Source organism: Phocoena sinus, chromosome 19, assembly GCF_008692025.1.
Source record: "Phocoena sinus isolate mPhoSin1 chromosome 19, mPhoSin1.pri, whole genome shotgun sequence".
NCBI lineage: Eukaryota > Metazoa > Chordata > Mammalia > Artiodactyla > Phocoenidae > Phocoena > Phocoena sinus.
In genome coordinates, this window is record NC_045781.1 from 17,051,140 (window position 1) to 17,075,757 (window position 24,618).

General features: G+C 51.7%; 1 protein-coding gene across 1 annotated transcript in view; it reads right to left on the reverse strand.

The window, feature by feature from the left end:
- Positions 1-24,618, reverse strand: part of CHST8 (carbohydrate sulfotransferase 8) — an 82,396-nt gene that overhangs the window by 42,525 nt on the left and 15,253 nt on the right. The window contains exon 7 of the mRNA XM_032614805.1: positions 22,828-22,969. Coding sequence (XP_032470696.1) covers positions 22,828-22,969 — 142 coding nt within the window. The remainder of the gene's footprint in view (positions 1-22,827; positions 22,970-24,618) is intronic.

The following is a 24,618-nucleotide window of genomic DNA, read 5'->3' on the forward strand; positions in this document are numbered from 1 at the left end:
CTGGGTGGACACAGTGGATTGAACGTATACATTTATCTCATCGTCCTCCCAAGAGTCTAGTGTAATGACAGCCAAGGAATAAAACAGATAGAGGCCCATGGGAGCAGAGGCCTGGAGGGGGACAGCAGCAGATGACAGATTCCAACAGATTTTTGGAAGTTGGAAAGTGGCTGGAGGGTGGTAACAGATTCCACAAGGTGAAGGAGATGTGTAGCTGAGCTTGCAGAGGTGCGGGTGGAGGGTTGATCTGTGTCACGGAAGCCAGGACTTGGAGAAGCACAGCTGCCAGGGTTGACGTGTAGGCTTGAAAGCCCAGCAGCCCCGCAAACTGTCCCCTGATCACCACCCCCACCCTGAGCCCACCCGGCAGGAGATGGAAGATCTCACCTCTGATGAGACTGCAAAGGGCCTGAGGACTCCAGGCTGGGAGGGGAGCAGGGCAGCTCTGAAACAAGAGGATTAACCGCACATACCAGGGGTCTCCCCCTCAGGCTGGAGATTGCAAATCTCTCTGTTATGGGTTAAGTTTTGTCCTCCCATAATTCGTATGTTGAAGTCCTAACCCTCAGTACTTCAGAATGTGACTGACAGGGACTTTAAAGAGGCAATGAAGTTAAAATGAGGTCATGCGAGTAGATTCTAATCCACTATAACTGGTGTCCTTATAAGAAGAAGAAATTCAAATACAGATAAAGACAGATCATGTGAAGACACAGGGAGGAGACGGCCATCTGTAAGCCAAGGAGAGAGACCTCAGAAGAAAGCAATCCTGGTGACACCTTGATCTTGGATTTCTAACCTCCAAGACTGTGATAGAATAAATTTCTGTTGTTTACGCCCCCCAGTCTGTGGTAGTTTGTGGCAGCCCTAGCAGATAAGACGCTCTCCCTTGGAAGACTCCAGGTAGATGGCTGATTCCTCCCCACACTTCATGAAGTAAAGCCTGCCCCCGACCTTACTTCAAACAATCAGGTGTTTGGTGACCTGCTCTCAACTATGAATCGATATCTAAGGGTCATCAAGCATCTGAGGACAGCCTCCAACACGAGAGAGACCAAAAGAAGCAAACAGATAGAGATGACCCTACAGGAAACGGAAATAATTCACGAACCAGCCAAAGACTGCAAACACCATTTCGTGTTTAAATAAACCAGTGGTACATCTTTACAATGAATACCATAAGGCTGTTAAAAAGGGTGAAAATAATCTTTATGTGTCTATGTGGAGAGAGGTCCACCATGTAGCATTAGGTGAAAGAAAATAGATTACAGTGTGCAGAATGTTTATGCAAATTACACGTACATAAGAAGGGCCTGTCCTGGCCGAGGGTGGTAGGCAGGCTTGCAGTGTTTATGGGTTGAGAATATCTTCTAAATGGACTCACACATGTCTATGGCTTTCCTGACCTCCAGGCTTGCCCAGTTACCTCTGGACCCATAGAGGCATTCGTGTTTGACCTGGAGGCCCAGGAACTCATATACCTGCCTGAAGAGGCCAGCATGAGGCCAGGCACACAGCAGACGCTCAGTGACTGCTTACTGGATAAACAGATGGATGGATGGATGGCTGGCTGGATGGGAGGATGGCTGGCTGGTTGGACACGATCACAGGATCATGCAGGTAGCTAGAGGACAACTGAGGTCAGCTAACCCAGCAAGGAGGTGAGGGGCATCCTGGGCGCTGAGCTGTCTGCCTGCTGAAGACCTGCACACCTCTAGGACTCCTGTCACCTCCCGTCTGAGCAGACAGCGATGCCCAGAAAAGAGGTTGAACCTGTTGAGTTGCCAAGGCAACCAGAAGCATGCTGGATGCAGAGCTGACAGTCCCAGGAAGTCTTATCTTCCATTTCTTAAATCACAGCCCTATCAGCCCTACCTCAAGGCCTGTCCCTATCAGTTCAGAAACCAGCCCTCTGGGTCTGCTTTCCCTCCCTGACCCCAGTTCCAGGAGAAGTTACGAGACGCCAGCCGAGGCCCCTAGGTTCCCCACCCCTGGGAATGGGAGTCCCAGCTCCCGAAAGAGCTCAGATCATGCAGGGGACAAAGCATGGGATGGCACAGCCAGAGTGAATTGGGAGCTGCAGGCCATTCACAGAACACCCATGGCTTGGACCAAACAGCAGCGCCGGGAGAGTGAGGGAGAGGAGGACCAAGGGTGAGCCAGTGACTTGTTTGAAGACAGGGCTGGAGTTCTCTACTGGCTGGAGCAGAGGGGCAGCTCAGATGGCAACAGGGCAAACATGAAAACAGCAGGGCGAGCATCCTGGATAAGCCGTCTAGAGAGAAGCGGGTGTGTGGGAGAAGGTGGCAGCCGGCATCTTTGGCGCTGGGGTTAGGGGCCTGTGGAGGGAGGGGCTGGCTGGGTTTGCGGGGAGGGTGCAGTGGGGACACTGTGTTGGAGAGAGGGTTGTGTGTCAGCAGGCTGTGCCTTCCCCCTGACGGGCAAGGCTGCTCTGCGAAGCCCTGCGAAGCCGGAGCAAGTTCTGAGGCTTCGGGCAGTGTAAGCAAGTCTGGTGTCAGGATCCCACCCCAGGCAGGATAGGGAAGGAAGGGCTGGAGCAGGGGCCATGAGGAAGGCAAAGCGAGGGCCACACCCAGCTGGGTCAGGTCCCAGAGTAGGAGAGCAAGAGATGAAAGAGCTGTCAAGATTCTGGAAGGACCCAAGCCTGGGCTTTGTCATCTGATGATGAAGAGATGTTTGCCTGTGACCTCTGATGAGGCCTGGAAGCAGCCTGCCCCTCTCTCTAAGGCTTGCTGGGCCATAAAATTCTCCTAAACCAGTGTGTCTCAACCTCAAAGCGCATTCAGACCACCTGGGAATCTTATCAAAATGCAGATTCTAATTCAGTAGATCTGGCGGCAGGCCCTAGAGTCTGCATCTTTAGGAAGCTCCCAAGCTTTGCGGCTGCTGCAGGTCCACAGCCACACTTTAAGTAGCACGATTCCAATTATGAACCCTTGCTGCTGGCAGTGCAGAATCTTGGGCCCCACCTAGACCCAGAGAAACAAAATCTGCATTTAAGCAGGTTGTCCAAATGATCTGTAGTTATGTTAAGTTCTGAGAAACGCTATTCTGAATCCAATGGCTTTCAAAATCGCTTGCATGGCGGAGTTGCCTGGGGAGCTCTGCAAACTTCCGCTGCTTGGATCTCTTCCCCCAGAGATTCAGATTTGATTGGTCTTAGGCATGGGGCAGCAGCTTGGGCATCAGCTTTTTAACATCTCCACAGGTATCTCCAACACGGAGCCCAGGATGAGAACTGTTATTCTAAGTTGTGGCTGCCCCTCCCAGTGCCAAGGTAGATGGAAGCTGTGGCATGCAGGCTGCCCTCACCCAGCCCTGCACTCCTCAGCCAGGCTCTGTCTAGAACCCGTGGCTCAAAAAAACCTGGCAGATTCAAAACCCCAATCTCATCCTCTCCGGCAATAACAGTTTGAAATGCTCGGGTTTTGCCTGGTAGCTACATGCCTCAAAGAATGAAGACCCTGGGGAGGGAAAGAGGGTTGTGCTGGTGAGCGTGCCCCGGTGGCATTTGAGATGGTGCCTCAAAGACAGCTGAGGAGGGAGCCTGTCACTTCACTACTGCTGCGACGGTACCTGCCAGGGTCACCAATCCTTGTTCTTCTGCTTGGAGAGAAGATACTGGAAGATGTGGCACCTCCACAGATCCCCATGGACCAGGAGGAGCCACAGGTGGCAAGTGGAACCTCATTTCACCCACCCACTGAGCTACACTGGTTCCTGAAACAGCGGCGAGCGTGGCCAGGCTACAGACCCTTCACGTGTGTCAGGGATGGAGGGACCTGCACCAGGTGATGCTGGGGTTACCTATGGCAGGTAGGGGCTGTGAGTACCAGAAACCCCAATGCTGGGCTCAGGGCCTCATTGCTGGTGCGTGGCTGCTGTCCATGGGGTGAGGGCCCACAACTGGTTGGACAGTCTCCATCTACATCATTTCTGAAGGAATCACAAACTAGGGGGCTATGGGGTTTTATAGCATGTTCCTATAAATGAGGTTGGACAGATGGTGGAGAGAGAGATGGATATACAGATAGGCAGGATGCAAGGGCAGAGGGTGACCAGGGCAGGAGCTAAGCAGGGTTCCAGCACCTTAGCTGGCGTGAGGGGAGTCCTGAGACTACAGCAAGGAAGTCCTCTCTCCAGCTTTTGGCTCAGGGCTGCCCCCACTCAGGGTGAGGTGTTTCCACTCTTAGGCTTCTGTGGGACAATCTGCCTTAAGTAAGGTCTAAAATTAAGGCCCAATATCACATGCTGCCTTGACACCTGGTGAAATCAGGAGGGCCTCCAATAGCCCAACGGCAAGTCCCCTCCCCACTCTGCTCCTGCAGATGAGGTCCCCTAGCTAAACAACCACCTATCAAGGGGACCAGGCACAGTTTCTGCTTTCCCTGAGTAGCAGGTTTCAGTGCCCTACCAGCCCATGGAATTATTCAAACAGATCAATGACATCCTCCCATGGGAACCAGGGGGCACCCCACCCTCTTGATACTACTAGCTTGCCTCCCACAGCCCCTGCTTGTTCTCTCTCCATGTGACCATAGGGGCAAGGCGTGCAGTGTCCTTCTTCCCCAGGCTGTGAGTGACTAATAAATGGCTGTGGAGCTCATCTGTCCAGTGTTGGGGGTTCACCATCCCCATAACCATAGGCTGGGAATCCTCTTTTACCAGTGAGGTGAACAGGAGGTGATTAAACAGGTGCCCAGCTCTAAGAGTGGGGCTACACTGAGAGGGGCCAGTGCAGAGACTCAGAAGATACACATTATACTTCCAGAGCTGAGCCGCATTTGAAAATAAAGTCCAAAGTTTATTACTATCCCTATTTTCCTCCCTAACAAGATTACGATCTTAGAAGGCTTAAATCCAATTACTGTCCCCATACACACTTCCATGTTATTGCAGTTCCTAAACTTGCAAAATGAGTGCTTATTTTTTTTTACAGGAAATATTCACATTTATCTACATACCTACAACTTATTTCCTTACCATTATTTCTTGCATCCCATTCTTTCTGGTTAAATTTTCTTCTTACAGAATTACACTTATACAGTGACTTGTCATCAAAATAAAGCACCTTAGTCAGGCCAGAGACCTCACCTCCTGTCTTTGTAGACATCAAGACCCCAGTCCTGGAGGTGGGACGTCTAGAATGACTGAGTGAGGAGCTCGGCAAATTCCTTCCCTCAAAGAAATGACAGAACAGGAAAAAAAAAAAAATCAAAACAACCGTTTAAGAACTCTGGAAATTGACCAACGGTATACAACATATTAGGAAACATTCATTCAAGAGCTTCTACTGAGCTCTAGGAAGAATAAGGTAAGCCTATGGCATTTTAGCCTGGGGCTGCTTCCATCACCCCGACTCAGTTCCCTGGTGGTTGAAGTTCTACCAAGGTAGAGCAGGCCAAGAAGATTGAAACATTCCATGCCCCGGAATGTTGCTGAAAATAATAATTCCAAATTCTCAGCTAGCCCGAGGTTGTGATATGGGTTGAGGGAAGCAAGAGACCATGCAGAAGTTTAAAGTGAGATCTAGGAAATGAGACAACTAAAGTGGACTACAGATAAAACCATGCTTAGAGGGAAAGTTATAGGTGTAATATCTATATTAGAAAAGAAGGATCTCAAATTAATGACCTAAGCTTCTGCCTTAAGGAACTAGAAAAAGAAAAGAAGAGCAAACTGAACTCAAAGCAAGGAGATAAAAGGAAATGATAAATATCAGAGTAGAAATCAATGAAATGGAAAACAGAAAAAACAAAAAGACAAAAACAGTGAAACTAAAAGCTGGTTCTTTGAAAAGATCTACAAAATTGACAATCAGGAACAAAAGAGGGGCCATCACTAACAAATATAAAGAAATACTATCAACACTTTTATGCTAACAAATGAGACAACGTGAGTGAAATAAACCAAGCCCTAGAAAGACATAAATTACTGAAGCTGACTCAAGAAGAAACAGAAAATCTGAATAGACCTATAGCAAAGAAATTGAGTTAGTAATTTAAAAATCTTCCAGCTCCAGATGGCTTCATTAGCAAATTCTTCTAAACATTTAAAAAAGAAATAATGCCAATCCTTCACAAACTCTTCCAGAAAAATAAAGGAGGAGGAGGAGGAAATACTCTCAACTAATTCTAAGACCTGTGTTAATCCAGTACCAAAGCCAGACAAAAAACATCACAAGAAAAGAAAACTACGGACAACTATCCCTTAAAAAATTCCACAACACAGGGACTTCCCTGGTGGTCCAGTGGATAAGACTCTGCACTCCCAATGCAGGGGGCCCAGGTTCAATCCCAGGTCAGGGAACTAGATCCCACATGCTACAATTAAAAGATCTCACATGCCACAACTAAAGATCCCGCACGCGGCAATGAAGATCCCCCACACCACAACTAAGACCCGGTGCAGCCAAATAAATAAATATTAAAAAAAAAAAATTCCACAACACAATCCTAGCAAAATGAATCCAGTAACAAATAAAAGAGATTATGTACTATGACCAAGAGGGATTTACCTTAGGAATGCAAGGTTGATGTATTAATGTAATATATTATATTTGCAGAATAAAGGATAAAACCATAAAACATCTCAATAGATGTAGAACAAGCATTTGACAAAATCCAACACCCATTTAGGGTAAAAAAAATTTTTTTTCAACAAACTAGCAATAGAAGGAAACTTCCTCAGACTGGTAAAGGTGATCTACAGAAATCCTACAGCTACCATTATACTTAATGGTCAAAGGCTGAATGAACGCCTTTAAGATCAGGAATAAGGCAAAGACGTCCACTTTCACCACTTCTATTTCATATTGTACTAGAGGTTCTAGCCAGTACAATCAGGCAAGGGGACAAAAAAGGCATTTAGATTGGAAATGAAGTAAAACGCTCTTTATCTGCAGACAACATGGCCCTGTATTTAGCAAATTCCAGGGAATTTTCACAAAAAGAACTAGAATTAATCACCAAGTTGCAAGGTACAAAATCAATATAGAAAAATCAATTTTATCTCTTTATATTAGTGACGAACAGTCCAGAAATAAAATTAAGAAAAACAATTTCAGGGAATTCCCTGGTGGCGCAGTGGTTAAGAGTCCGCCTGCCAATTGCAGGGGACACGGGCTTGAGCCCTGGTCCGGGAGGATCCCACATGCCGCAGAGCAACTAAGCCCATGCACCACAACTACAGAAGCCCACGTGATCTAGGGCCCACGAGCCACAACTACTGAGCCCGCGTGCCACAGCTACTGAAGCCCGCATGCCTAGAGCCCATGCTCTGCAACAAGAGAAGCCACCGCAAGGAGAAGCCCTCCCACCGCAATGAATTGTAGCCCCTGCTCGCTGCAACTAGAGAAAGCCCATGCGCAGCAACGAAGACCCAACGCAGCCCAAAAAAAAAAAAAAAAAAATTCACTATAGCATCAAAAAGGATAAAATACTTAGGAATAAATTTAACAAAAGAAGGGTAACACTTGTATACTGAAAGCTATAGAATATTGCTAATAGGAACTAAAGAAGATCTAAATAAATGGAGAGGCATTCCACATTCACGGATTGGGAGACTCAATATTGCTAAGGGTGCAGTTCTTCCCAAGTTGACTGTTAGATTCAATGCAATACCTATCAAAATCTCAGCAGGCTTTTTGGTGGCAGGATAGACTGATCCTAAAATTTACATGGGAACTTACACTGTCTTTACAGAGACTCAGAATAGTCAAAACAATCTTGAAAAAGATGAACAAAGCTGGAGGACTTATACTTCCTGATTTCACAACTTATTACAAACCCATAGTAATTTAGACATTGTCCTGTTGGTGTAAGGATCAACAAATAGATCAATGGAATAGAATTAAGACACCAGAAACAAACCTTTACATTCAAGGCCAATTTATTTTGACCAGAGTGGCAAGATAATTCAATGGGGAAAAGATAGCCTTCAATAAACAATGCTGGGACAACTGGATATCCACGTGCAAAAGACCACTACCTCACACAAAACACAAAAATTAACTCAAAATGGATCATGGACATAGATGGAAGAGCTAAAACTATAAAACTGTTAAAGGAAGACATTGGAGAAAATCTTTATGACTTTAAGTTAAGCAGAGATTTCTTAGATACAACGCCAAAAGAATGATCCATAAAAGAAAAAAAAATGAACTGTAGTTCTTCAAAGTTAAAAACTTTTGCACTTTAAAAGACACCATTAAGAAAATGAAGACAAACCACAGACGGGAGAAATCATTTGCAAATCTAATAAGTACTTGTATCTACAAAATAAAAATAACAACTCAACAAAAAGACAACTCAATTTAAAAGATGGGCAAAAGATTTGAATAGATATTTCACTAAAGAATATATTCAAATGACTATTTAGCACATGAAAAATAGCACTAGTCATTAGAGGACGCAGATTAGAACCACAATGAGATACCACCGCACACTCACTAGAACGCCTATAATTAGAAAGACAGATAATAACAAGTGTTGATGAGCATGTTGAGAAATTGGAACCCTCATACATTGTTGGCAGGCATGTAAACAGTGTAGCCATTCTGGCAACAGTGGCTTTAAAAATTCAACATAAAGTTACTAAACAATCTAGCAATTCTACTCCTAAGTATCTGCCCAAGAGAAATAAAAAACCGGCATGTGAACGTTCATAGCACTATTACTCATAACAGCCCCAAAGCATAAACAATCCAAGAGTCCACCCACTGGTGAATGGGTAAACCAAGAATCCGTGGAATGGAATACTACTGAACAATAAAGAGGGATGAACTACTGATGCAGGCTACATGATGACAAGTGAGCACAAACCTGATGCTAAGTGAAAGAAGCCGCATGTAAAAGACCACATATTGTATGATTACATTTATGGGCAAATCGATGAAGACAGAAAGTAGATAGTGGTTGCCTGGGGCAACAGGGAGTGACTGCAAAGCCCTGAGAGATTTGGGATGGAAATTGGGGGTGGGGCAGAGGACAGTGGAAATATCCTAAAATTGGATTGTGGTGATTACAGAGCTCTGTAGATTTATTAAGATCCACTGAAGTGAACACTTAAAATACGTGACTTTTATGGCATGTAAATTATACCTGAATAAAGGTGCTTTGTAAAAAAGGCTCTAGCCGCAGGCTCGGTGGCAGGCGACCCCTGCCACTCACTGCTGCTTCGCTAATCCGTCTCATTTTCTGGCTCCTGGGATTTCCCTTTCCTTCTGGAGTTTTCAGGAAGTTGTAGGTTCTGCTTTGCCCAGGGTGGGTGGGCACATCACCTCTGTCAGCCACACTACCGATATTTGCTTTCTTGGGATTCTGGCGTTTTCTGCTCCCCGAGGAGGGCTGTGGGTTCCTCTCAGTGAAGCGAATGGAGGAAATGAAAAACGGGCTCGGGGGAGGGATGTTCCAGCCTGGGTGTGAGCTCCAACTGACCTCCAGCGTTGGATCTGGCTCCCTCATCCCTCTCTCTAGGACACAGGACGGGTCAGATGGGGGGTCATGCCACGCGAATGCCCTTCCTTTCTCTTTCTCTGGTGTGTGGGAAGTCCCAGCACGGTTTCAGCCTCATACCCTAATTTACAGGTCCCCAAGCGGAAGGAGGCAGTTCTCGACATCACAGGGCTCCTGGGACCAGCCTGCTTGGGAAGGAGGCGGGAGTCGGGTGGGGAACACCAGGAATTCCCCATCACCCTACTCACTGTTGAGTTCCATGAGCGCAGGGACCTCATGGTCCGGTTCGCTGCAGAATCCCAGTGCCCGGCCACGTCGGGACTCAACATTTCTCATGTGAATGAATGAAAGTGGAAAAGTGGCCCCTGCAGTAAGAACCCACCTCCTTCTGGGCCAGTGGCCTTCCTGCTCTCGCCGACTTTCATCCCAGTCCCCAGGAAGGGACAAGGCCCACACACATTTTGCAAGCCCTGTATATTGTACCTACTTGACGAGCAGACTTGGTTTAAGCCCAGAAAGTCCTTTAATTACTGCTGCTACTTCTGGCCGGGTTCTGGGAAGGAACTAATTCGAGCAGCAGTCACTCGACCTGACCTATTAAGAATGTAATTTCATTATTTGGTCTGCCCCGGTCGCGGGCAGGGGGGTTACAATAACTGGTTTTGCCAAGTTCCTGCTGGAAGGGCAATTCATTCCTCACCCACTTCTGTGGCGACAACCCGCAGACAGCTCCCACCCTGGTGCCCAAGTCGCTTGTCCCTGATTGTGTGTGTCCCACGCCTGCCCGTGGCAGGTGGGAACGCCAGTGTGCCCTCCAAGGAGGCGGCCACGGACCTCAGCGGGAAGCGTTCCCCATGTGAGCTGTGAGCCCGAGGCGCGCACACACCTCATGGTTGTGCACATACATACTTGTACACAGGATCGCGGCTGAGAGCCAGACACACACACGTTCACAGAGGTCCCCGTCCTTCACCAGCCGATCTAGGCACAAACCAGAACGTGCCTGCAACACACAGGAATGAAGCACACCCCACGCCTCAGCGTGGCACTGTGCGCAGGCTCCCAGGCTGGTCCTCCAACAGTGTGTGTCTCAGCTCTGAGCGGCTGTCAGAGTCACCCATAAGACCCTGTGTCTTTGGGATCCAAAGACCCGGGTTCTAGTTTAGGCACTGCTACTTCCGGGCTGTGTAACCTTGGGCAAGTGACTTTGCCTCTCTGTGCTTCAGTTTCCCTACCTATAAAATGGAGACAAGCAGCTGTGAGGCTTCAGTGTGGAAATATCTATAAGGCAGGTAAAGTGCAGTGCCTGGGACACAGGAGGCACCCGGCACTCATACCATCGTCACTGCCCAGAACACACCCCCAGGTGCCACCTCCCTGGGTGCTACGGGGACTCTCAGGTCCCACTCACAGCCCCAGTGCCATTGCCACTCCCTGGCCCTTGCCTCTCTGGCACCTCCGCTACCCAGTCATCTTCTGGGCCCCCCAGGTCCCAGGCCTGAATGGTGAACAGTGATCTGGCAGGGCTCCTGGCCCCCTGAACTGGGCAGGGGCCCCTCGGGCTCTGGGAAGCCACCGTTGGTCAGCAGACACCTGGAGAAGCTCTGCCCAGCACTCGCTTGGGGCCTGGCTTGGAGTGAGTCCTGCCGGGGCTGGAAAGATAACGAGTTCCCTGCCCACCAGGGAGACCGACTACCTCTCTGTCCTGGGGCGGGGGTGGGGGGGGTGTAGCTAGGGAGGGTGGGAGGCGGCAAGTCTCAGCCTGAGGGAGGGCGGGAGAGTGGACACAGCCTCTCCTTCCAACCCATCCAGCCAACGGGCGGTGACAAGCGTGACCAACCAACTCTGAAAACACCTTCTAAAGTTTGAGCTGCCACTTAAAAATCAGAAGAAATTATATAATTATATGTTATAGATTCCTTGTTTCTTTGAAAAACTAAAAAATAAAAAGGAGGATCTGGCCACACTAGGCCCGCATTCCACACAGCGCTCCTGGCTAAGGCTGAGCAGCGGCCCTGCCCCAGGAGCCAGGGACCATCTGTTCCCCCCTCCCTTCCCCCACCCCGCTCCCTGGGGTCTCCCGGCCCTGGCAGCTCTGCGCTGATACATTTTCTGATGGGCCTGGTGACTCAACACCATTTTTTTAAATTGACATTCCCCCTCATCCCTTCCTCTTTCCTATCTCCCTCCCTGCGGGGCAGGCCCAGACCCTGAGGGCAAAGGTCGAAAGCACCCACAGATGCTTGTAGCCTTTGGAGAGGTAGGGTGGGGGTCCCAGACTCCTTCCAGGCTGCCTTTTCTTCCCAGGACCTAAGCACATTCAGACACACAACCAAAACGTGGTGAGGGGTTCACAGATCACCCCCTCGGTCCAATCTAGCTTGGAAACCACCTGGGCTGAGAACCACTGGCCGGGGACTGGACCCTTGACCTGCTTTGAGGACAGCCAAGCTGGGGTGAGCAGGTAGCCTGGGCGGGCAGAGCCTGCTCTATAGTTGGCCGGTCTTCAGGACTGCTGAGGAGGGCTGGGAAATGCCATGGCTAGGCCGCAGGGCTCGGTAAGAGGCAGCCCCCAGCTTCCTGCCTGGATCCCAGATGGAGAATGGGAAGACCCCCCCCCCCCCCCCCCCGCCCCGGGGCTCTTCACCCCTCCGGCAGGAGCCAGCCAGCTGTTGGGGACAATGGAACCCATTTAAGTTCAGCTATTTTTCCCAGATAAATACAAACTTTTAAAAGCGAGAATTGTCCACTGAGTTCTACCATGATTCAAGTTAAAACTGTAGAGCCATAAATCCTGGGAGATAAGCTTTACAATGCAAATACCAGCAGACAGGTAACGATGGGCTTCTGGCTTAGATGGCATCTGCCTGAGCACCCAACTTCCTGCAAAGATTTTGGGAAGGAGACCCACTGACCCGAAGCCTACAAGAAAGGCATCATCATGATAGGAGGGGCCAGCATGCCCACCCGGCAGGCAGTCGGTGCCCAGGTGAGAGCTCCCCTTGGCCTGGCCCGAGGGCATCCCTGATCGGCCCACCTCACCACGGACCCGGACCCGCATCGGCCTCCAGAATCAGCCTCCAGCACTTCTGTTGTCATAACTACAACCATGACATTTTTGGGGCTTAAAAAAACAAGAACCAGCTATGGAGAAGGATGGCAATCGTAGCAACAGCCTTGTTCTTAGACCAGGTTCTGGCAGAGAACCATTTCTCTGCTGCCCACGTTAGCAACCTAGGACTTCTGGAAGGTTAGCAGGGCCCAGATAAGCACATGTTAGGACCCGACCGGACCCTTCCCCAAGCTGGCGGTGAGATTCACTGTCTCCCTAGCCTCTCTCCCAGAGCCCTGAGACTGCAGACCAAGTGGGGCTGAGTGGGGAGGCAAGCCAGGCAGGAGGCGACCCCCAGAGCCCCGTGCCACTTTGGGATTGAAGTCTCGCCCTGTCCTGCTCTCCCTGGCAGAGCTCCTGGGCTGAGTGGGGGGCTTGGCTCTGATGTCAGGTGACTGACTCCTCCTCCATCCCCCCACTAAAGATGCCTGGTTGGTGCATGGGCACAGAGGTGGGGAGGTACGGGGTGCATGTCCCTGCTAATGCCGGCCCAGGTGCGCTCCCCACCGTGGCCCAGACGAGGTACTTCTGGGGCATCTCACACACAGATCTTGAGCCCTCGTCCTCCTCCCTGGATCCCTCCTATTCATTCTGGGCCGGGCAGATGGGAAAGGGGTCACCCCACACCTGAGCCCCGCTCTGGGCTCCCGGAGTCGTGACTCACATCGCAGGTGAACAGAGCCTGATTCACTTCCCAGGAGGGGGCTTGGCGGGGGGCGGGAGGGAACAATCAGCTGCTGTGGAGACACAACCCGAAACCGGGGCTTCCGGGGTTGGCATGAGCATCGGAACCGCCAGCCCAGCTCGGCCGCTCAGCCCCGCCCAGACCCGGACACAATGGGAGCCCCAGTTTCCCAGCTGCGCTGTAACTTCAGAAGGTGTCTTTGTGTGGGTTTTATTAACCAAGACGCCAGAGGAGCCTTGGGGTTGGGGCGGGGGGTCTGGCTGCCAAGAAATCTGCTGGGTGCTGGCAAAGAAATGCCCTTTGAGGAGACGGTGGAAAAACAGAAAATACAGGAACTGCTGACCGTGACATTAACCAGCAGCAACAGGTGAGGAGGGCAAAGTGAGCCTCGGAAGGGCTTTGCAAGCAGGCAGATCTGGGTTCGAATCCCAGCTCCGGCCACTCTGGCTGTGGGACTTTGGGCAACTGACCTAACCTCTCTGAATGTAAGTTGAGGACAGGGATGCCTGCGTCTCACTGAGTGAAGGAAGATGAAATAAAGGCACCCGAGACAGTGCCTGGCGCCAATAAACGATAACTATTACTAGGTTTCATGCACACTGAAGCTTAATTACATTGTCTCATTTAAAAAATTATCATCGTACCCGTGTGTGGAGCTCTGTGGTTTTCAAAGGCACCTTTGTCCATCACTTCATTAGAGTCTCACGGTGATCCTGTATTCTATTTTTAGCATTTTACTTTAGTTCCTTTAAAACATGTCTTGCTCTTATTGGATACGATTGTCCCCATTTTCCGTTCTGCTCTCCTTTTTAATTTCCCCACCCCTAGGAACATTTAGCATAACAATGCTGGGACCATTTTCTATTAATATCAGTTTTCAGATTACGGTGATAAGATGTCTGTTTCCTAATTTAATTAGGTGATTCCTGTTATTAGCTCCTACATGCTCATTATTTTTCACTTAGCATACTCCAACGCACCAAAGGAAAAGTGAGGCTCCAGCTGGAGACCTCCAGGGCGTCTTCTGCAGTGGGGAGGGAGGAACCCAGGAAATGGGGGCCACAGCAGAGAAGCAGATGCCACGGGGCTGCAGGCCGGGGCGGTGTCTCAGGTGACAGAGGATGGGGGCAGAGAAACTTCCACTGAAGACGGGCCTGCAGTGGACACCCCTGAGGTCAGGGCGTCCCAGGGAGGGCTCTGTGAGGGTCCTCCCCCCAAAGCAGACTTCAGAGAAGGCTCTAAAACCAGCACCCCTGGGGCCTACCAGCCCCCCTGGGCTCTGGTGCCCACACTTGAGGGCTGCGTGTTCTGACACGGCCCCCGTTTCTGGCACTCATTGTCCAATTGCCGTGGAGGTCCCATGTCTGCCCCTCCATCGTACTGTCCTCTGAACAACTCCAGGGGGCGCCCTTCACACCACAGTTGAAATCAACCCTACCCTGGAATTAGCATAGAACACAGTGTGAGTGGTGCCCTCGAAATGTGCAGGCCCTGCCTCAACGCTCCCACCCGACCAAGGCAGGGCTCAGCCATCGTGCCATGGGCTCTAGCCACCCCTGGTCCCCAACCATCCAATCGTCCACACTGACCCCACCGGTTTCCTTCCCTAGGCTGGCACAGTGATGGCTGGCCCGGCCCAGCACACTGCTCACCCCGTGGCACCAGAAAGAACCCCCCACAAAGCCACTCTGGAGTAGAGGAAAGTGGGGGACAGAAGCCCCAGGGCCACGCTTGGAAGGAGCACTGCTACAAGCATCCTGACCGCAGCCCTGACTTTGAGAACCCAGTGCGTTCTGTGACAAGGAGTGGGCATTCCAGAGAACCGAAAACTCACTGGGTGGCTTTAACCAGAGTTAAGTTTTCTTTGCTGTGGTCATAGAAAGGCGAGGCGAGGCAGGCGAGGCAGCCTTCGTGAGCCCTGGGCGGCGTTTGGTGAAGAGAGTTTGAACACACCCGCTTGCAGGTGCGTTGTTTAGAAACACTGGGTTCTGAGAGTCCCAGCCCTGCTGATTTTGCAATGATATATTGCCAGCTACTTAACAGGATGGATCACTGCAATTACATGTCACTTCTGATATTCACAGTCACAACAAGGAGGTGTCAGTTTCACAAGGGTTGTAGGAAATATATATGATGTTCCACAGTGCTGTTCGAAAAAGGTTTCAGGAGACAGACTCGAGAGGATTCTAGTAAAACCCACCTGCCCGGGCAAAGCAGACAGCTCCATGGAAACTGGAGGGGCTGGCTCCCCTGGCCCGGGAAGGAGTGTGGGCTTAGGCACACCAGCTCCAGCAGGCTGCCCCTACCCCAAGGCCACCTTGCCCAGAGAAGGGGGAGGAGGGACGGCCACCGCGCTTCTGGTTACTCCATCACCCTCACGTGGGTGAGCTGTTGAGAGCGTCTCAGCAGTAACCCCTGTGGCCCTGGCTCACCCAGGGCTTTTGGCCTGGTGGTGTCTCAGGGCTATAAGGCGTCACACCTGGGCAAAGACAGTCATTGTAGGAACAAGACAAACCCTCGCAATGACCCCCGCACATTGGCACAGGCAGGGCCATGTGTCCCTGGTAACCATGGAACCGAGAGTGAGGGCCACGCTCTCTTGAGCCAACACAGCCCTGCCTCCAGGGGACCAAAGCAGGAGCTCTGTCAATTTCGGAGTCAATTCTGGCTCTGTTAATTTCTAACTGAGAGATATTGGGCATAATACTTAGCATCACGCACTCTGGAGAGAGACCACGGGCTCCCACTGAGTCTCATCCAAATCCACTTCACTGCTTCTGCTGGAGGTCAGCATCTTGTCACCTCTTGTGCCCTGGAGAAGGCCCACAAGCAATCCACAGCTCCCCTCCTCCAGGAAGCCCTCCCGACTCCTCCAGCCAGGACCTTGCCCTCGGGTGTGTGAGAGCGAAGGCGTGAGTGTGTGACCTGTGTGAATGAAGATGCAGGTGGAGGAGGGATGGGCAGGGTGGGAGCTTCCTGCTTTTCTCGCCTGTTCTTGTGGCCTGTGAGTCTGGAACCCTGGGTGGAGGAGTCACGGTGCAACTCCACACGCCCTGCCCAGCATCTCAGATGCCATCTGCCCAAAATAGAACATGTGGTCTCCAGCTCCCTCCTCTGACCACTCCCTGTCTGAAGTGTCTGCTTCGGTGAGTGGCACCCTAACCCCCATCTAGCAGAGACAGACACTCTGCGCTAGAGTCACCCTGAACCCTGACGGCTGCCTTCCTCACCCTCCTTGTCCTCTCACCCATGTGGTCACCAACTCTGGGGTTGCCGCCCCACGATGGCCCTGACCCACCCTCTCCAGTCCCTGCCTGCCTGCCCCAGGCCTTGCCATCTCTTCCAGTCTCACTCAACCCCTCCCAGCCACTCTCCTTATACTTGTGTTCTCCCCCACTGTCCACAGGTCCACGACATGCAGTCACTGGAGTGGGCTCTCCGATGGCCACTGCACCCTCAGAACCCCCAGAGCTTTCCTGCTGAGCCTGCAAAGGCTCGCTCTTTGCAGGGTTCCAAGGGCTCAGGGGGCCCAGCGCCTGGCTGTGTCTTCAGCCACTAGTCTGGATCCCCGGGTCTCACTCCAGCCCCTAATGCACTGGGAGCTCTTCGCACGCACATTCTCTCATGCCTCTTTGATCCACGCTCTTCTCTCTGCCAGGTTCTGCTCTGGGACCAGACAGGCCAGACCGAGTGAGCATCACTGCTGTTGGGAAGGCAGTAGGTGCCGTGGGCAACAGCCAGCTGCCTAAGGATGAATCCGGGCTCTGAAGCCCAAAGCTTTATGACCCTGGGCACAGCTCGTAACCTCTCTCACCTCAGGAGTCTTGTCTGTCAAATGGTGTAATAGTACTTAACTCAGGGGGTCCCAAAAGTATTAAATGAGTGCTAAGTACTTGTGAAGTGCTTCTCTTAGTGGTGGGCACGCAGTGAGTGGCTGGGAGCGTTAGCCCCCATCAGTGTTTTCTGCGTGTCCATCCTGTAAGTCTCAGGACCTCATTTATTGTAAGAATTACATGCACTAAAACACGTAAAGGGCTTAGCACAAGACCTGGCACATGGTAAACTTTTGTTATTATTATTATTCCTGGATGCCCTGGAAGGAACGCCCTGGGGCCTGGCTATGGACCAACAAGTCATCAGAGGCTTTCCTGTCTGCACTCGGGGCCACTGAGCCATCACTGTGGCTGCCTTTTTCCGTCGGCACCCCAGCACTGGCCTCAGTCCCCAGAGACCGCCCCCCCCATCACAACTACATGGCTTTGGGGAAAGTAAAGAGCTATTTCACTAAAACGTGGGGCGGCTCACCCTAAGAAAATCCACTCTGCCAAAACCAAACATTAAAAAAAAAAACCTATCTGTAGTGTGCCAGCAACAGAATCCGTATCATAAGGTCACATTTTAAAAATATATCAATGAACAAGCCCATCAATCCACTGTTCACTTTGGCTTCATGGGTCACTAACAATGCTTCGCCTCACTCCCTTAAAACAAAATCCATCCCACTTAAAAGAATGAAGAAGGAATGAGAATGATTAGAACATCACCGGGGAGGGGGCTGGGGGACGGATGGAGTGGGAGGTTGGGGTTAGCAGATGTAAGCTTTTATGTACAGAACGGTCCTCCTGTATAGCACAGAGAACTATATTCAATATCCTGTGATAAACCATAACGGAAAAGAATATTTTAAAAAAAGAAGGTATATATATGTGTAACTGAATCACTTGTTGTGTAGCAGTAATTAACACAACATTGTAAATCAACTGTACTTCAATTTAAAGAAATAAATTAAAAAATTAAAAAAAAAAAACAAAAAAACATCGCTGGACTTGCCTAGTGGCACAGTGGTTAAGAATCAGCCTGCCCATGCAGGGGACACAGGTTCGATACCTGGTCCAGGAAGATCCCACATGCCGCGGAGCAACGAAGCCCGTGCGCCACAACTACTGAGCCCACGTGCCACAACTACTGAAGCCTGCGCGCCTAGAGCCCGTCCTCCGCAACAAGAGAAGCCACCGTAATGAGAAGCCCACGCACCACAATGAACGAAGAGTAGCCCCCACTCGCCGCAGCTAGAGAAAGCCCACGCGCAGCAACGAAGACCCAACACAGCCCAAAATCAGTAATTTTAAAAAAAAGAACATCGCGTTGTACAGCCCCAAATGAATGGACGGTCTAGGCACAGGGTCAGTGGCTAACTGACATACCAAAAGAAAGCCGGGCCGATGTGCGTCTCCCAACGGAAGAACATAGGACCACACGTGAATTCTTGCCAAAAAAAAAAAAGAAAGAAAGAAAAAGAAACCAAACCTGCATCTGATCAGGCTGCTAAATTTACTTAATTTATAGGGAATACAAAGAGCAGAAGGCTGTGCTGAGCTACACCGAACAGGCACAATCGGCAAGAACCCAGCTGTGGGAAACTCACAGGACCTGCGACCCAGCTTCCTCCAATAAACAGCAAGAGAGAAACAAAGGTGTGCAGGGCCTCTTATAGACTGAGAGAGACCTAAACGACTCATCCACCAACTGCGACATGCGGGCCTTATCTGGATACTGGATAAAACAAATTGGAAATAAAAGTATTTATGGTATTTGTGGGACAACCCTAGAAATGGGAACACTGGTCATGTGGTGAGATTAAAGAACTGTTGAATGTTAAAAAAAAAAAAAGAGTTCTTATCTTTTAAACTGAGAAATATATTCAAATAGTTATGGCTTTATGGTTACCAGGGGGTAAAGCGGGGCAAGGGGGGGAGGGATAAATTGGGAGATTGGGATTGACATATACACACCACTATATATAAAGTACATAAAATAAGAACCTATTGTATGGTACAGGGAACTCTACTCAATACTCTGTAATGACCTACGTGGGAAAAGAATCTAAAAAAGAGTGGTTAGGGACCTCCCCGGTGGTCCAGTGGTTAAGACTCTGTGCTTCCACTGCAAGGGGCACGAGTCCGATCCCTGGTCGGGGAACTAAGATCCCGCATGAGGTGTGGCGTGGCCAAAAATAATTAAAAAAAAAAAAAAGAAAGACTGGATATTTGTGTATGTGTATAACTGATTCACTTTGCTGTAGAGCAGAAACTAACGCCACATTGTAAATCAACTATACTCCAATAGAAATTAAAAAAAAAAATTGATGGTTGAATTGACAGGCCATATGGTATACGCTTCAAAAGGAGAGAAGTGAATGGGGCTGTGGATGGGGCCCTCTTGAGGCTACTGGGTGTTGGGTGCATGGGGTTCATTGCGTTATGCTAACCTACCTTTGTGTGTGTTCCAAGCTCTCCATAATACAACGTTCATAATAAAGACAGGCAGCTCATAGAAAGTCAGTGTGTCCAAACACACACATGGAGAGTACCTTCTGTACCCGCAGGGCCAGCACATTGGGATGTGTTATTCCCGGTTCTGGTCTGCTCTCTTCCACTTAAGGAGGGGGCAAGTGTAGTCTCCTGGGTCAAGAAGTGAGTTTCCTGAGGCCTCAGGGCCTGGCAATATTGGAGACTGAAAAATAGTAGGATAGGTGGATTCTGATACCCAAGAAAATCTAATCTTAGAATGAAGGTAGGTTAACCAGCAGTGATTTATGTTCCAGGAGGTTTGATTTAAAATATAGCAAACAGGGCTTCCCTGGTGGCGCAGTGGTTGAGAGTCCGCCTACCGATGCAGGGGACGCAGGCTCGTACCCTGGTCCGGGAAGATCCCACATGCCGCGGAGCGGCTGGGCCCGTGAGCCAGGGCCGCTGAGTCTGCGCGTCCGGAGCCTGTGCTCCGCAACGGGAGAGGCCACAACAGTGAGAGGCCCGCGTACCGCAAAAAAAAAAAAAATAAATAAATAAAATATAGCAAACATTTTGGAAAATATCGCTTGGTTTACAAAAGCTGGCAGCCCCATAGGATTGCATCTAATGCACAAACCAGGTGAGATTTGCTGACTGGTCTCTGAGAAGTTCAGGTGCTCTTAACAGCTGGTAGCTGCATGGGAGAAATCTGAAGCACACCCCCAACCCCAAGGGACCACAAACAACTACAGGCTCTGCCCGCCTTCTCAAGCTTGTTTCTGGATCTTCACCTGCCCACCCTCCCCCTTCCACCTTGATCAGTGCCAACAACAGCAGATACCAGACACTCCATTCCCAGGGAAGTTTCTGCTGCTGGGAAAGCCAGAGTAGCCTGTGTGGAATTTCCTCTGAAGGTGCCCCCCCACCATCGGCCTTGCCTGATCCAGATGACAGGGCAGACCCCACACATCCGCACCTCCCATGGGTAGAAATCCTGACTTGTCCAGGGCCCTTGGGGCCACCCACCCATGCAACTGGATACATAACACTTTGTAAGTACTGGTTTCCAACAGATAAATGTAATCAAGGTTTATATGCTCAAAGAAGCCAACAGGATGGGACTGTTTCACTTGAAAGATCAGAAGAAAATTGTAACTAATGTTGTGGAAAATTACTTTGATATTGCTTTCTTGGTACCGAATCACAATTAGGCTGCTGTGAGAAGTACAAGGAAAGAATAAATGAATAGCAACAAATCAACACAAACAGCCTGTGTCAGGAACACTTTGCTCAGGGAAAGTAATGTAAGCATTACTTAAGGTTTTATGACTGTGTTTGAGGTGATTTCCGTAGAACATCCAGGTTGCCCGTCACCTGGCATGTGGCGAGGGGGTGGTCCAGCTCCATCTACAGCCCGAGGAAGGGAGCTCAAGACCCAGGTGTGCACCTTGCCTGGGTTTGCCAGGCCTTTGCCATCCCCGGCTGCAGCGGGAGGGGAACCTCCGCTTCCTGCCATCCTACACGCCCTGCCGGCTGAGGCTCCACACTGCCCTCCTGCTCACCACTCCAGCCCACCCCAGAAACCCCAGCCATCCGGTGGGCTCCCACCCCACCAGTAATCAAGGAGATCCGCACGTGCATGCACTGGGGGGGGGGGGGGGGGCTGTGCAAGGCAGTGCTGGCTGGCGGGAGGGACAGGAAGCCACGTCTGCAGAAGAATGAGGGGCAAGGGCTCTGCGTTGCCAGCTGCTACAGCACGGTGGTGGGGGGCGGGGCGTGTCGTGGCCACCAGACCCTGAGCCCACCCAGGAAAATAACACCTGTCTCCAGAGGACACCACGGATGGGATACACAGGTGGACACCACAGACACACTCATGCCTTCTCTCCCAGGCTCGTCCCATAGAACGCAGATGCTCTGCCCACGTGTGCTCCAACCACACGTACTCACCAAGATCTGTGCCGAGGATACACGGTGCCATTAACCCCAAGCCCTGCCTGAGGGCCCTTTTTTGGGAGTTCGCTTCTGCATATATAACCCACAACTGCAGAGACCAACTCTTAGTGTCCCTGCGGGCACTGCCTGTGGAGCCTGGTTCCACTGACACAGTAAGCCGGCCACTCTGGGGCTCACGTGAGGCTGCAAGGTCTCCGCAGAGGACCAACTCGGTCATGGGCCCCTGCTTTTGCCTCTCCAGAAGCCAGGAAGCAGCCAGACCCCTTTCGACAGCCACCCGCTAGGAGGGTCCGGCCCAAGCGTGAGTCAGCCCCACTGACTCACCCACTGTCTCCTGCAGACCCAGCACCGGGGCTGCCTCTAGCTGACTCGCTGTGATGAGAGAATCAACTCATCAGCCTCTCCCACCAGGGCCTCTGATAGCAGCTGCCAGGCCCAGGGCCCCAGCTCTGGCCTCCTTCTGCTTCTTCTGCCTTTCCGCGTGTTGCCTACAGGCCCCCAGTCTGAGCCTGGGTGCAGGCTGCCCTGAGCATGTGAGCCATGGCTGAGGGGGTGCTGGGTGGGGAGGCTGCAGGCCTGAGAGCCCTCCGCACTCAGGGCCAGGGGCCCCTGTGCCATGTCCCGCACTCCTGTGCTATGGGCTGTGGGCAAGGATGGTACAGGAATCCCTCTGCCTAACTCCCCAGCCTCCACACCTCTTTCATTCTGTTCGTGTCCTGGAGTAGAGGGCTGTCATCACGGACCCTCCCCTAACAGGGCCTCTGGGACCACCCCGAGGCTCCAGAACCGTCCTTCCTGCTCTCCCCTCACTGCCAACTCACCTCTGAGTCAGGGAGGGTACTTCCCTCCAGTGCATTAGGAGGAAGCAGGTGGGGGGCCAGCAGGAGCCACCTCAGCTTCACAAAGCCAGGAGGTACCCAGACCTCCCTGAATTCGAGGGGTCCCCAGGGCTGGGCAGAGAATCAGAGTCCCATTTGGGAGGCCCGGGCTCAGGGAGAAGGCATTCATCTTCGGGTATCCGAGACCATGTGGAAGAGACCCCAAGAGGTGACAGAATCCTCCTTAAATCTGGGTTTCACCAAAGGCAGTGAGCAGCTGAGTGATGGGCAGCCTGGCTGTCCTTCCCCAGAAGAGTGCACAGGCCAGAGGCCAGAGGCCAGAACCCTGGGGCTGGTGGTCTGACAACAGACACTGTGTGCCCACCCTGAGGCCAGGACCCCTGCCTTGGCACCAGAGCAGCGCGGAGAGCTGCACTTCGGGCGGGAAAGCCGGGGCCAGCAGACGGCAGGGCGGAGAGTGAGGGCTCACCTGGCACCTGCTGGAGGGCGAGCTCTGTGGGGTCCTGCAGGCCGATGAAGAGGAGGAGGCCTGCGGCTCCAAACAGCAGGATGGACGAGAACATGCAGGCCAGCCGCATCGTTCCTGCTCGCGGGGTCGTCCGGGGCTTGCTCTGGGGTCACCTCTCGGGTGTGGGAGGTGCGTTCTTCCCTCATCGTCCACACCAGGTGTCCATCAGGCCACGGTCTATGGAGCAGCAGAGGAGAAAGACGGTCCATCACTGAGGCCCAGGGCCCCAGTCGCTGCACTTGACCAGCGTAATCCTGGATCCCTCCACCCTTACTCAGCTGCGTCCCTTTCACGTTTTCAAGCCCAAGGAGGTGAAGGGAAGCCTGGTCACCACCTGTGGCCAAGACACCAGCTTCCTGCCAGGGTCTCCTGTATCTGCACCCCTAGAAAATCCATGGAGAGAGACACTGCCCAGTTCCTGCCCAGGGGAGCCGAGGATGGAGCCCCAGCACCCACAGCTGGGGACAGCGGTCACACCCCTGCAATGTCCAGGCAGGAATCTGGGTCCTTCTCCCTCGCAACTGGCCTGGTGGACAGAAAAGCTCTTGGGTCTCTCTCTGCCCTGGCTCCTGTTTACAGGGTGCTGGGGACAAGGGTCTCCATGGAACTGGAGGCTTTGAGAAGGAGCCTCCCAGGCCCAGAGGATGTCAGGGACTGAGTGACTCCCCACCCCCACCAGCCAGAGCTTTCCCTCCCTGACAGACTGAAGGATGGGCTGGTGGGACCGAGGCTCCACTGGATAGTCACACCTGCAGGAGCTGAAGCTCTGGCCAGATCACGGTTGTCCCTGCTCTCAAAGCCCTGGGGCCTGGAGCTGAGACGGAGCAGCCAGACCCAGATCTGACAGACCCCAGGCTCAGAGGCTGTGTCCCTGCAGATGGACCCCCACTGCTCTGGCCGCTGCAGACCCAGAGCATGCCTGCGTGGCTTGTCCCAACCCTCGTTCCTCCTGAAGTAGAAGAAATTGCAAATACACCAGTACCAACCAAGTGACATCGGTTGGGCCAGGCTGTGGGTCAAGATGGGGGTACCCCAGGACTTCCCTGGTGGTCCAGTGGTTAAAACTCCGCACTTCCACTGCAGGGGGCGTGGGTTCGATCCCTGGCCTAGGGAACTGGGATCCCACATGCCACGTGGTGTGGCCAGAAAAAAAAAAAAAGATGGGGGTGCCCCAAGGCCATCTGCCCAAGGGAAGGATGTAAGTTTCTGCAGTGGGGCGGGGCTTGGTGGGGTGGGACAGGTGCGGAAGGGGAATCCGCCCAGTAAGCTGTCACTGGGTCCCCTTACCTTCACTGGGTCCTACCCGCCTGGGCCCAGGGATACCACCCTCTTTCCACCCAAGAAGCCCTTGGGAACTTGCCCCTCCCTGGCACAGGGTAGCGCCTGAGGGAGGCTGAGGCCAGGTGGGCAGATCCCAGCAGCCTCCAAGAGCACAGCTGGGTGGCTGATGGGGCCCCAGACCAGATGTGCTGCTCGGCACAAGGATGGTCCCTGCCCGGGGTCTCCTTGGTGCGATACCTTGGTCAGGGAACCCATCTCCGACCTGGCACCCAGGTGCTGGAGGAGGAAACCCTAACTTTTTCCCCTCTGCATCCAACCTGGGGGGCGCGAAGCAGGAAGTGATACTAAGATAAGCCCCTCCCTCCCCTGCCCAGACAGATTCCCAAGGACTAGACAGTGCTCAGCAAAGCTCTGAGGCTGAGGAGTTAAATTACAGGTTTAGGTTTCTCCCCTCTACAGTCTCTGTAATTA